Raw genomic sequence first — 14,092 nt, 5'->3', positions numbered from 1 at the left:
AGCCTATGACAAGGTCAAATGGTCTTCCTTCCAACAGGCCCTAAGGATGAAAGGCTTCTCCGATAAATGGTGCAAGTGGATCCAAAATTTTGTAACTGGCGGTAGTGTGTCCATCAAAGTCAATGATGATGTCGACCATTACTTTCAGACAAAAAAGGACTACGACAAGGTGATGCCATATCCCCAATGTTATTTAACATTGTGGCTGACATGTTGGCTATTCTGATTGAGCGCGCCAAGCAGGACGGACAGATTACAGGAGTAGTGCCACATCTAGTGGATGGTGGTCTCTCTATTCTGCAATATGCCGATGACACAATTCTCTTTATGGAACATGACCTAGGCAAGGCTAGAAACTTGAAACTTTTGTTGTCAGCGTTTGAGCAAATGTCGGGTCTTAAGATTAACTTCCATAAAAGTGAATTGTTCTGCTTTGGAGAAGCCGTTGATGCAGCGGCCGATTATGCTGACCTTTTTGGTTGTGCACATGGACAATTCCCAATTAAATATTTGGGAATACCAATTCATTATCGACGTCTCACCATTGCGGAGTGGAAGTATGTAGAGGAGCGACTAGAGAAACGCTTGAGCAGCTCGAAAGGCAAGTTGCTCTCAGTTGGAGGACGATTGGTTTTAATAAACTCTGTCCTCACAAATATGGTCCTCTATATGCTTTCATTCTTCCAGCTCCCAAAGGGGGTCTTGCAAAGATTGGATTATTTTAGGTCCAGGTTCTTTTGGCAAGGAGATGGTGAAAATAAAAAATATAGACTGGCCAAATGGAGTGTGGTTTGTAGGCCGAAAGACCAGGGCGGCCTCGGTATTCATGACCTGCAGGTCAAGAATGAGGCCCTACTTAGTAAATGGTTGTTCAAACTTCTTACTGAGGATGGTGTTTGGCAAACCATGCTGCACAATAAGTATATAGGCCAAAAGGCAGTGTCTCAGGTATATTGGAAACCTGGAGACTCACACTTTTGGGCCGGCCTAATGGCGGCAAAGAAACATCTCTTTTGCTTTGGGTCTTTCGCAATAAAGGACGGGTCAGAGATTCGTTTTTGGAAAACATCTGGCTAGGCAATGCTAGCCGCCGAGAACAATACCCAGCCTTATACAACATTGCACGCGATAAGAATAATACTATTGCGCAAGTGCTCAGCTCATCTCCGCCAAATATTTCGTCCAGACAGGATTTGATTGGCACCCGACTTATGTCATGGAATAATCTATTGTCCCGTCTGGATTCGATTATCCTGAGACAAGGTCGTGATGTGTTTCGCTGGAACCTTACTACATCGGGGTCTTTCACAGTAGACTCTATGTATCGTGCACCCACGCATTCTGAGGTACCGGTGAGTAATAACAAAAAAAATTGGAAAGCGAAGGTACCAGTTAAAGTCAAAATATTCATGTGGTATCTCCGTAGGGGAGTTGTGCTAACAAAAGACAACCTCGCACGACGCAACTGGTCGGGAAGTAAGAATTGTTGTTTTTGTACTCATGACGAGACAATTAAACACCTCTTTTTTCACTGTAAGTTTGCGCGTTCTACGTGGTCAGCCATCCAAATAGCGTCAAATTTGTATCCGCCCACAAGTGTTGCCAATATTTTTGGTCATTGGCTGGACGGTATTTCAAATGCATACAAAACGCTAATAAGGGTGGGAGCGTATGCCTTACTATGGTCGCTTTGGCTATGTAAAAATGATGTTGTTTTTAATGACAAAACTGTTTCTCCTTTGCAGGTTATTTTCCGTTGTACACACTCGCTTCGTACGTGGTGTACGCTACAACGAGCGGAGTACCAACCGCTATTCAAGGCGGTGTGTACGCTGTTGGAGCAGGTGGCTACGAAGGTTTTTACCCAACATGGATGGCAGCATAATCTCCGGCTCGGTCCACCATCTCTTTCGACATAGGCATAGTGTCGGTCTATAGACTCTACTGTTACCGAATTGTCGGTTTTTTATCTTTCTGTTAATCAGACTACTGGTGTTTGGCTGTGTGCACCCTAGTTATGCAGAGGCCGGGTGATACTCTTAATGCTTTGTATCACTTTGATGCTACATTTTGAGATAATAAAAGCGCCTTTTATTGAAAAAAGCAACAACATGACAACATCCAACCATGATACGACAACTTTCGGATGGTTCCACCTGATGATAGCAATGGAGGCACATGCAGAGATGCAGTATCTTAGTTTTGATCACACCATACATGAAAACATCAAAGGAAGCAAATCAATTGTCACATCCTCCGGTTTCTTTTTTATCGGGCATGCGCAATCACATCAGATTTAGTGGAATTAAATCCTTCATTTTGTAAGATAAATGACCCACAATTTACCCTCTTCTTGAAATGCCTTGATGATTTGCAGGCAACTCATGAACGTATTTAAATTGGTGAAATTTAATATAAAAAAGCGAGGAGGGACTATCTATTTGGGTAACAAACGAAATTTCTATCGCATGCATTAGCTGGCTCATCAGGTGGTGTGGTCGTGCGTTTGGACCCCTACACACGACCAACAAATTTTATCAACGGAAAAAAGTGCGCTGAAGGCCCAGCTTGACCCATTAAACCCTTTAACAGTCGCGCAAAGAGCGCCCTCTCACGATAGCCACATCGGCAGCGATGCACTGATCGCGCAGTGAATAAAAAGAGAAAAGGGTGAAAACGCGTGGGATTGAGAGAGAGTAGTGCTTTGCTTCTCCTCCCACGCAACTTCCCCTCCCCTCGCTCTTTCCACCCTCGAGCGGCGGCAGCTAGGGTTGCCGCCGTCAGACGCGCCACTGGCTTGCCGGCCGCCGCCACCTCACCTCCCCTTCCCTCTCCCAGTGCCCGCCCTCCTCTCCCCTCTCTTCCCCATTTCTCCCTTTTATCCTCTCAAGCCTGAACTAAAGCGGCGGACATCCAACTCCAGGTCCATGGAGGTGGCCGGCATGAGGGCCATCGACCTTGGCTGCCTTATGGCTGAGGGGCGACGGCCATCCCAGGGCAGAGGGAGCCGCTGTCGCTGGAGGGAGATGGTGGTCCAGTCGATGGCGTCGCGGTTCGGCTTGGCTGTGGGCGGCAAATGGGTACGAGGTGGTGTTCGATGCCACGCCTCGCCAGTATCCAGCGTATCTAGCAGTAAGATTTATGGGTGGTCTTTCTCTCCGGCCCCTTCCGCACCATCATGGACGTCATCGAGTTCTGGAGAAGATCCTCTACCAGGTAACCAAACAAACACACACATTCAGGTTCAGTAACGCTTCCTGCTATGTTATCTGTAATATAAAGAACAGAAGGGTGAACATTTCTTCAGGGTTTTTCAGAGTCTATGCTCCATCGGTAGAGAATATCCTCTACCAGATAATACAGTAGCAAAACAAATAGATGTTCAGGCTCCTCTGTAGAATCAGTTTCTTTTTACAGTTGACTATTCATTGAGTTTGCTGCAGCAAAAATTTGATTCAAATATTTCAATCCTCTGTTGTGCTTGCATGGTGACCAGGTGATCGGCGCTGATGCTACGGTGGTCCTCATGGTGCCCGAGCCCGACGATTGTTGCGGCGCTTCGCCCAATCTTACCTTGATGTTCTTGCAATCGCTGCCCGGACTAGGTAAGGGGACGTTGCCCCGCAACATGGCTGTCTCACGAGCTCACGATTGGCATGGTTTGAATATTTTTCACATATTTGTGACTGGGCGATGAAGAGGCTCAACCCTTGGATCCCTCAGTCTCGCTGGGCCAGGGATCCCGTCCGCGCCGCGTCGCCACCGGCATGGAGGCCCGGACTCGGGCAGCCGCAGCGGTGTCGGGTGTGCCGGCGAGGTCTCTAGGGACTGCGTGGTGGGCATGACCTCTCCCGGCTCCCTGCCCCTGCCCACGGCGACGAGTACCAGGTCGTGTTGCGCCTCCAGTCCCAACTCATGGTCATGTTGGACAAGCCCCACGACGTGCCTTCGATTCGGTTGTGGCGTGCGCTGGAAAATGTACGATGTTCTCTGATGCGTACCAGGAGGTTTGGTCAGTCGAGGTCAGGTATGAGTAGCTCCTAAGGCTAATGGATGGATGGATGTGTGTATGTATGGATGGATATCAGGGTCATGTTGCTTGGTGAGCAAAGGCCGGGGGTACAACCTCCTTTTCGGTAAAAAATGAGGGGCAGTGATGATGACTCTGGCTGAAATAAGCATGTCTTGAGCAATCAAGACTGATGTGGCCTGTGGGTACTAAATTAGAGCCCACCCTTACCTCTCTTGCAGCCTGTTCAATTCATCGGTAATGTTGGATGTTCTGCACCTCGGATGGTCGTTCTGACAAGCGATAACCATGGCAGTTCGTTTACATTGCGATGGGTATGTTATGCAACAAGAGATGTGAGTGTTGCGCTTGAAGATCAAAGACAAAACCGTGCCCTCTTTTGTTGTGCTACAAATACACAAAATTTCCTTATCTACTATACAATGTTCTTCTTTCTTTTCCATTCCTCTATTGTGTTGATGTGAATGAAGATCCATCTGGACTTGGAATTTATGTCTTTTTTTGGTGATGAACTCAACCACCCTAAACTTATTTGGATTGATTTATAGTTGGGTTGTTTACATACTCATGGGTTTGATTTTGTGATATCGCCCTTGTGAACAATCAAGCTATCAGTATCAGGCGAGAATCGATTCGTGGCTCTTTTTTGAAATGGTCGTTAGAGCAACTCCAAAGGGCCGACTCATTTCGTCTGCCTGCGTCCGTTTGGGTCGGCGCGGACAAAAGTGGCGGCCCAACACGCCGACCCAAACCCAAATCACGTCCGCGTCGCGTCCACGCCGACGCATTTGCGGCCCAAATTTGCGTCCCAAATGCGTCGGCGCGGACGCCGAACAGATGCTTCGCGCGCCTTCTCGCTGTCCGCCGCGTCCCCACATGGCGGTTGTCCAACTACCCGCTGCCCACGCGGTCAGCTTAATTTATGACGACGGGCCCACGCGTCAGCGACGGCGCTCGTCCTTTTTTAAGCCGACCGTGCGGCGGGGCCGTCCTCATCCAAACTCGCCATCCCCATCTGCCCACCCTTGCAACCTCGTCGCCGGCAAACCCTAGCCACCGCAACCACAGCGACGATAGGCCTCTTCTCCGGCGCCAGCGGCAGCAAGGCCAAGGGCAAGTCCCCCGCCACCCCTTTCCCCTCCGAGTTTCTCCTACCCCCGCCGGCGCCTCGCCGGCAGAGGCAGCGCGTCAGCGTGCTAGTGCACCAGGCGGAGTGGCACTGGCAGAACCGCCAGCCGCTGCCGTATCCCGACGTGACGCTGCCGCACGACTGGCATATGGATCCAGATAGGATCCCAGTGCCGGCGGCGCCGCGGTCGGCTCGTGCTCACGCGGAGGAGGTGCGGCGCCGGCGGGCGCTGCTGACGGCGGAGCAGCGCCGTGACAACGCCTACGCAACCGACTCGCCCAACTGGGCGAGGTGGTTCGCCTTCGAGTATGAGGAGGCGAGGCGCCGGGGCGTGCGCGAGGTCGACCGGAGGCCAACGCCGCTGGTCGTCCGCGAGGAGGACCAGGCGACGGAGGACGCCTACCAGGCGGCCCTTGCGGCCGTCTACCGTGAGAGCGAAGAGGACGAACGGCGCAGAGCGGAGGCGGCGGAGGCGGAAGAGGAGGCCCGCTACGAGGCGGCAATGGCGCAGGTCCTTGCCCTCTCCGCGGCGGGCGACGGCGTGGTGCCGCCGGTGGCCCCGCCGTCCCCCATCAAGCCGGAGCCGGAGCCCGAGCCCATCGCGCGCTTCTCCTGGAATGGAGTGGTGCGCGAGTGGGTGTCCGCGTCACCGGACTGGCTGGGGGCGACGCCGGCGCAGGAGCAGGCCTACCTCAAGATGTGGCGCCAGCGCTGGCTGGCAGAGGAGCGCCGGCAAGGCGAGTACGAGGAGATGCTCGAGCGTGACCTCGAGGAGGAGGCGCGTGAGGCCGAGGAGGAGGCGCGCCAGGCTGCAGCTGCACAGGCGGCCGCACAGCCCCCCGCTCCGGCACTACCTGCGCCGGCACAGCCTGACATGGCAGCGCTCTGGAACACGGCGTTCGCCTGGGCCGGACCGGCGCCGACTCTCATCGACCTCACGGACCCCGAGGACAACGACGCCGCCTAGGGCAGCGTGCCGCCTCGTAGTTTAGGCTGTTTTTATTTTTTCTAAATGCAAATGTGGACGCGTGGACTCTCGCCGGCCTTCGTGGCCGGCTTTAATGTTTAATTGATGTAGTTTCTCTTTTTTTAAATATGTATGCGTTTATTTTTTTTGGCGCCGTTTAAAATGGGTCGTAGGCCAGTGTTGGGCGTAGGTGCCGACCCAAATGCGGAGGGGGGCATCTGACAAAAAGCGGACGAAATCGACGTCCGTTTGAGTCGACTCGTTGAAGTTGCTCTTACGTGGTTCTTGGGGACTCATAATTTGTTCCCTTTTTTCTTTACCTTCTATTTATGGGCTCACTTTTGTTAGGGAGCCATTCAGGACCAGATACGTATCTTGTCGGTTATCTCCAGCAAGTCAGGTGCCAATATGTTTGGGGACGGAGTAGGTAACTTACGACGTTGACACTGCCGGGCTCACTGTCCTCATTGCAGCTGACCGCAATGCGGGACAGCGGGATCTGCTCCGGGCGGTCCAGGGCAAGCCGGTGCCGCTCGTGTGGCCGAACGGCGGCCGTAGCGGCACGGCCGGGGAGAGTTGCGTCGACCAGGTCTTGTAATGGTGGTCAACTGGTCTGAGCCAACCCCTCCTCCCACTTCCTCATCCCGAGGTCTGCTCCTCTAGGTTTTTATTTCTTGTTTTTTTTTCAATTAAACCAGTTGCTGCATCAATTGATTCTCAAGGTAATGGTATCTTCATGTTTTGAAGGTTCTTTGATGTCATTCTTCAGGGTTCACCCGCCTCCTGCGTTCAGCTCATCGTCCAATCTAGAGGAATTGGCGCTAGAAATGAACGAGTCTGATGCAGGTAGCATTAATAACGAGGACGATAATGATGTTTACTAGATAAACATATCAGTGTTAAGTCATACAACGAGGAAGATGTATGTTATTTATCAGCATGATTGTTTTGGTGGATTTCCTTCTTATTAGTTTTTTTATCATTAGTAAAGGAATAGATGTGTTACAGTTTCATTTTATATTACAGATGCTTGATGGATTATTTTCCTGTCCAATTGCGAAATTTAATTGTTCAAATATTATGTATTCGAATTTGTGTGTCTGAATTTTATTTCTTCAACCAGCAGGATGCACCTGCCAATGCTATTATATTGATGTGAATTCCATGTTATGATTCCAGTTTGTTTCTCAATCTGCCATGTATCCTAAGTTTTGTTACATGTATTGTGGCCATGTTCCATTTCTATTCAGGACATAAATCTGTGAACAATGTAGAGCCTCTGTTATTTTGATTTTATTTGAAGCTACCATATCGCAATCCAATTGCTGAACTGTATTTCTTCTTCCAGGAAAGTTTTATCTACACCTTACGCAGATCTTGAGCTCGATGGCTTGCCACCATCACACCATGATCGGAATGGTTGAGTTTGGAATGTTTCAAAGTCTTCCTTTTACTGCTTCTTAATAGTTATGTTAAATTGTGCTATGTTTCTATGAAATACCCCTTCAGATAGTATGATTAGCTTACTCTTCTAGGTTTTAGTGATTCTGGCTTTTCTCATTATGGTGACTTTGCAGATTTTTTGTCCAAAAGGACCCCCTGCCGAACGCTATTGACAAAAAAGACTACCTACGGATAAAATTGTCAAAAAAGACCCCCTCTCTAGTGGCGGCAGGCGCGGCAGGTGACACGTGTCACCTGCCGCCACACCACGAGGCGGCGGGCCCGGCCGCCACGGCAGAAGGCGGCCACGCGCGGTATAACGGATTCGGCACAGTGCGACGTAACGGGCGAGGCCAGGTGGGCCACGCCGCCACTGACTGAGGCGGCCGCTGCTGCCCATGCCGCGCCCAGGCCGACAGCAGCATCTTCACGGAATGCGAGGCACGGGCCCGGCCACCACCGGGTGAGGCGGCAGCGCGCATGCGGCCCGACAGCCCCTGACGGCGCTGATTTCTATGACAGCGACCTGACGGCGCTAATTTCGACGGCCTGCAGAGCGTGATTTCCGCAGATGCTTTGTAAATTGGAATCTGATTCCGCAGCCTGCCTGCGTGATTTCCGCTTCTTGCCGACACCCGAGAGCGGTGTAGTTGCTGCGTGTGATGAGACACCGCGATGCTGGAATCCGAGACTGCGGTGGGTGAGTGTACCTCGTTCTGCCGACAATACAATGCTCCTCCTCTTTATATACGCACAACCACGGCTGCGCATACACTCTCTCGAATATCTCTCGTTGCCTTCACTGCCTCTCTGCTCTGTCTAAGTCTACAAGAATACACAGAAGGAAATACTTGGTAGCCACTTTCACTCGTGATTTTGGCCGATTTAGAGTTGGTTTTTGAAGATGGTGAAGTTGAAGAAAAGATAGATTAAGGTAAGATCTATCCATTTTTGTTGGTTTTGTTTGCATGCATGATGTTTTTGTTCTGTTTGATTAGTTCCTAAGTGTGTACTCTATGTTGTTTTAGGCATTATTTCAGCACTTGGCGAAGTCACTTTGAGTTTCTGGAGTAGGATTTGCCGTGCTAAGTGAAGTACGAAGGGGAAGATCAAGGTATGAGCTTTGCAATACATGGATTTTTTTGTGATGCACGGTGGTAATTAGTTAGTCATTTAGCTCGTCATTAGCTATGTGATGTTAGTGCTTAGAGGTTAGGAAAAAATTCAAACGACGGATACAACATTTAAACTATTTTTTTGATAAGAGTAGGTTGAAGATGTTGTATCAATGTTAGTTGCGTACATTTGTATTGACATGCGAGAAGCTCTTAATACGGTAATTAAGAAAAAAAAAGTATATGTTCATTGCATGTGGTATGCTATTTCATGTGGTATGTTTATTAATAAGTCTATGGTTAGGAAACCGTAGGTCTACTTTGTTATGTCACAATAATCTAAATTTTATATGTTAAGATTAGGTGGTAATGTACTTAATGATATATATAATTAGGTAAAATAATTCATCTTAGTAGCAAACAAGGAGGAGATGACGTGATTGAAGAAATTGTGTTACCATCTTCGCTATCCCTTTTGAGATGATGACCACATACATGCAAGTGCTATTTTCATACTTTTGATAGCAGAAAGAAAAATCCGTGTTTAATATTGATGTTCATGTGATAATAGGTTGACTCCGTTCATATATTACTGGTGACGGATATTTATTCGAACTGTTTGGACGCTTAATTGCATTTGCAAGCACATCCATATTGGACCTAAGGTATAAAATGACGCCGTAATTTTGTTAATATTTTTTATATTGATGTACTGTCATGCCGCTGCAAATATTATTATTTGTAAATAAATGAATTTTATCGTATGATATGAAAAACATTATATCATGCCGGAAGAAATTAGATATTTTACTCATATGATATTAAAATGTTATTATCGTAATATTATGTTTAGTGGTTGTTTGGATAGCGAGTACTTACCCTCAGTTTTGTCATAACCTGCTGTAAGAAAATTATGTAGAAAACCATATTTTACTAATAGTCGTTTCTCCAGAAGCTATGTTTTTGCATGTTACGAGAACTATTTTAGGATATTTTTGGGGTAGTTAGAGAAAAGCAAACAGAGTTTAAGTTTGTTACGCTCGTAGACAAGTTTGAGAAAAATAGATCTTTAAATACCCGTTAACCAAACAACCCCTTAAAGTCTAAGCAAATGATTCTAAAAACAAACTGAATAATTATAACGAAAATACGGTTATTATTTTAGTCGTAAGATATGTAAATGTTGTCATCGTTACTAAATGTTCAATTATTAATTATTTGAAATGTAAACATGTATGTTGGTTAGGTACTATGGAAAATTTAGTAGTGTACTATGGGAACGTCTTACGCGACGGTCCATTCGGGGTGGATGTGTCCTTGTGCGAGTCGACTACAGTTGTGGTGAGAGACATGGTCAACGTGGGTTACGCAGCTGTTAGAAGGTGCATCCGAGCGGTGTTTGGCCCAGTGATGCAGGGAAAAAAAATGACAATGGAGGCCTTCGTCGTTGACGGAGGAAATGATGGGACAGTTGCCCGTTGGGGTTTGCGGCCTGTCACAGGTGATCGGTCGTGGGGGTCGTACATGAGGTTTGCAAGCAATCCCAATAACTCAATGTATGGTCAGCCGATGGTGTATGTGGAGTTCATTTCAGTCACTGATGTTGCCGGATGCAGTAGTAGGGGTGGTGAGGTCGAGTTGGCCATCACATCAGCCCCTAGCATCGGCCCATCGGAACCGACGGGCGGCCAGCCTGTGTATGACACAGGATATTGGTCGGCGGCCGTTGACATGAGCGAACACGTGGAGGGATTGCCGGAGGCGCTAGATGATGATGATCATTCTTCTGCGTCTTCGGAGTCAAGCGGAGAAGAAGATGTTCCTCCTCAGAGGGCGGTCGCGGCGGCACTGCAACCTGGGTTTTTACAGGATATGAGCATCACCAACGAATTTCACTCTGCTTCTGGCCTAGGAGCGGGAAGCCTGGAGGTTGGGCAAGTTTTCCCAGATAAGAAGTCTGCTTACCAGGCAATGGGTAGCTATGCAATCGGCATCCACCGCCAGCATAGAGTGAAGCAGTCTGATAAAAAAGAGTTGAAGGTCATATGCATCCACACCGCGAAAGGTTGCCGCGGAAAAGTTCTCGCTAGACTGAAGCCTGGGGTATGTCAGTCATGGCATATCACAAAAATAGTGGAGCATACATGTGAGCAAACTGGGACTCTTTCAGATCACTGCAATGTGACAGCAAAATTTGTGGCACAGACGATGGAAACAATTGTGCAAGGAAGTCTCAACATTAGTGTTAGGGCTCTGCAAAAAGATGCAGAGGATCTAATTGGATTCCCTGTTAGCTACAGCAAGGCTAGGCGTGCGAAGGAAAATATATTCAAGAACTTGTATGGTACCTATGAGGAGGCATATTCTTATGCCCCTGGAATGCTTCATCAAATAGCAAGTGCTAATAGGGGGACTCAAGTTTGGCGGAGAGAACGTCCAAACCCAATGAACCCGGGTGAGCTAATCCTGGACCGCTTATTCTGGGCATTCGCCCAGACTATACAAGCCTTCAGGCACTGCCGCCCGGTATTATCTGTTGATGGTACCTTTCTCACCCTTGGCTCAACCTCCTGTGAGTGCACTTGTAACAAGCCCAAGCTTGAGGGCTACCCTTGCAGTCATGTGCTCCGGGCGGCTGCTGTTCAAAAAATCAGCGTCGAGCAATACATATCGCTATACTTCAACATGTACAATCTGTACAACACTTGGAACGGTGAGTTCTGGGCTTGGGGCATTGATATGAACTACAAAATGTTGTGGCCAGATGGGCCGAAATGGGTTCCGAACACCGACTTGATGAGAACCGCAAAGGGACGACGTCAGTCTAGGCGTCATCGCAATGACATGGACCATATCCAGATGGGAGAACCAAGGCGATGCCGCATTTGCAGGTGTCCTGGACATTCACGCAAAGACTGCCCGTATCGAGCCAACAACAACGCATGATGTTGATATATATGTACTCGTCATGTCTATTTATATTTCTACCCGTTATGTGTACTTATATTAAATTTAAATTGATTCTCTTTGTATTATTGTACTCCTGATGTTAACTTCAGATAATTAATGTAAATCGTATCTCTTTGTATTTTTTAAGTTAATTTTGATTTGCATTTGTATTTCTGTCTTCCTCGTAATTTATATTTGTATGTTTGTGTGCAGGTTATGGGTGAAGTGCCAGTGCTTTTGCAGGGGCCCCATGACGCCGACCACCGTTGCCACCTATTTTTGAAACCAAATAGTAAGCATGATTATCGGCCTTTCAGACTTCGAACCATAAAGAAAACATGGCCAATACACAATCAATTCCTTGCTCACCTTGACGCTTATGGATTACAAGGTTTTGCTAGGCTCACATCATGCAACGACCAAGTATGTTCGGACCCATCCCTTTTGACATCCCTCGTTGACCGGTGGAGACCTGAAACCCACACCTTTCACTTTCGTTTTGGGGAGCTTACACCTACACTAAAAGATGTTTCTATGATCACTGCTCTACCAATTAGAGGTGAGCCGGTAGTCTCTCCACAAGTGTCTCCATCTTGGGCATTAGATATAGCAGCCCGTCTTGGGATGGAAATGCCAGAATCACAATGTTCTGGTAACCCTCGGGGCATCCCACTCGTCTGGCTTCGTGATAACTTTCTTAATTTTTCTAGCTTCGCCAATGAGGAGACGAGAAAAAGACATCTGTTTGCGTATTTGTTGTGGCTCCTCGGGAATCTATTTCCAAATTCACATGGGGACGTTGTTGTCCCTGGTCTCATCTACATTGCAGAGAATATGGTAGATGAACCTTTACCCGAGCAGCCAAAATACAGCTTCGGTTCTGCCATGCTATCTCATACATACAGAGGCTTGTGTGATGCCACGCAAAAAACCTCTTTCGCACAAAAAGCTCCATTACTTTGTGTCGCCTATGAGTTTCTACAGTTGTGGTCCTGGGAATACCTCCCTGTAGGACGACCTCGTATAGTACAACCCATATACCCATACGACTTTAGCGAGGGTGCTTGCGCAACTATGGCCACCAGGTGGACAAAGGCACGGAAACGTTGGTCTCCAGATATTGCGAAAAATTGTTACCCTATGTACCACCAGCAGTTTGAGATACTTGATGAGGCAGAAGTCACATGGAACCCGTGGACTCAGGACCAGCTAAAAATGGTCTTTGATGCTCGACACTTCACACCAGGCATGTTGACCGATAGTGCATTCTGGCTGACTCGCTGCAACTTATTGTTCCTGTGGTGTGTTGAGCCTTACAACCCAGAGCGTGTAATGAGACAGTTCGGTCTCTATCAAGAAATTCCACCACCTTTTCCCAGACGTATCGACGAGGAAACACATAAGTAAGATGTGACATCCCTAAATAGTTAGTGTCATTTTTAATTTACTAAACTCACACTTTGTTACATAATTTGCAGGCTAACCAATATGGGCAGGGGTTGGAGTTTATACGATTGGAGGGAAGAGAACATTGAATGGGTACACAAGTGGGAAAATGAAGCGCTAGCAGATATAGTGCATCAACTTAGGTATATTTTATGTACATTATTTTTTTACGATGATCATACGATGCGTGAAGATGTTTTGCTTTCATCACAACGGTTTATGTAATTATTTAATTTTGTAGACCGTACGATGGAAGTACAGATCAAGCGTACAAGCAGTGGTACTGCATGAACACACGTGCTAGCCTGGCCAGTCAGCCAGCTAATATACTGTAACGCCCTCGATGCGGCTATATCTCCCACGTGTCGGGGCACGACTTAGAGGCATAACCGCATTGAAAGCAATGTCGCAAGTCGATAAGTCATTACACATCCCATGTACATAAATAATATAAAGGGGAGGAACATAGTTGGCTTACACTCGCCACGTCACATCAAAGTACATAAATAACATCCATCATACAAATCACTCATGGCCCGACTACGGTGCCAAAATAGAAAAGACCCCCAACATGCGACAAGGCCCTGAATCGATAACCCCAACTAGGTACCACTACTGATCGTCGGGAAAAGAAACATAATAGCGCTGAGAGTCCTCGTCGAACTCCCACTTGAGCTCGTACTCGTCACCTGGAGCGGAATCACCTGGACCTGCATCTGGAATTATAGTATCTGTGAGCTACAGGGACTCAGCAATCTCGCACCCTCGCGATCAAAACTATTTAAGCTTATAGGAAGGATAAGGCAAGTATATGTGGAGCTGCAGCAAGCGACTAGCATATGTGGTGGCTAACTTATCCGCAAAAGAGAGCGAGAAGAGGAGGCAAGGCGCGAGCGAGAATCTAGAGGGACAACCTGCGCAAGCATCACTCCAACACCGTCCACTTCCCGGACTCCGCCGAGAAGAGGCCATCACGGCAACACACTCAGTTGATCCATTTTAATTAATTAAGG

The 14,092-nt window shown here is 47.8% G+C and overlaps 1 protein-coding gene and 1 long non-coding RNA gene across 2 annotated transcripts; both read left to right on the top strand.

Annotated features, from left to right (window-relative positions):
- Positions 1-6,572: 6,572 nt before the first annotated feature.
- On the top strand, positions 6,573-7,697 carry LOC125521656. Its single transcript, XR_007289362.1, has 3 exons — positions 6,573-6,775; positions 6,874-6,972; positions 7,475-7,697. It is a non-coding gene; the product is annotated as an uncharacterized LOC125521656 (long non-coding RNA).
- A 4,560-nt stretch (positions 7,698-12,257) lies between these two features.
- On the top strand, positions 12,258-13,414 carry LOC125532959 (serine/threonine-protein phosphatase 7 long form homolog). Its single transcript, XM_048696797.1, has 3 exons — positions 12,258-13,036; positions 13,112-13,222; positions 13,321-13,414. The coding sequence occupies exons 1-3, from the start codon at positions 12,258-12,260 to the stop codon at positions 13,412-13,414; spliced, it is 984 nt and encodes a 327-aa protein (XP_048552754.1).
- The last annotated feature ends 678 nt before the right edge of the window (positions 13,415-14,092 follow it).

The sequence above is a fragment of the Triticum urartu genome, chromosome 1 (genome assembly GCF_003073215.2).
Source record: "Triticum urartu cultivar G1812 chromosome 1, Tu2.1, whole genome shotgun sequence".
In the NCBI taxonomy this organism is placed as follows: domain Eukaryota; kingdom Viridiplantae; phylum Streptophyta; class Magnoliopsida; order Poales; family Poaceae; genus Triticum; species Triticum urartu.
Note: the sequence above shows the minus strand (reverse complement) of the source record. Positions and strands in the feature narration are given on the sequence as shown.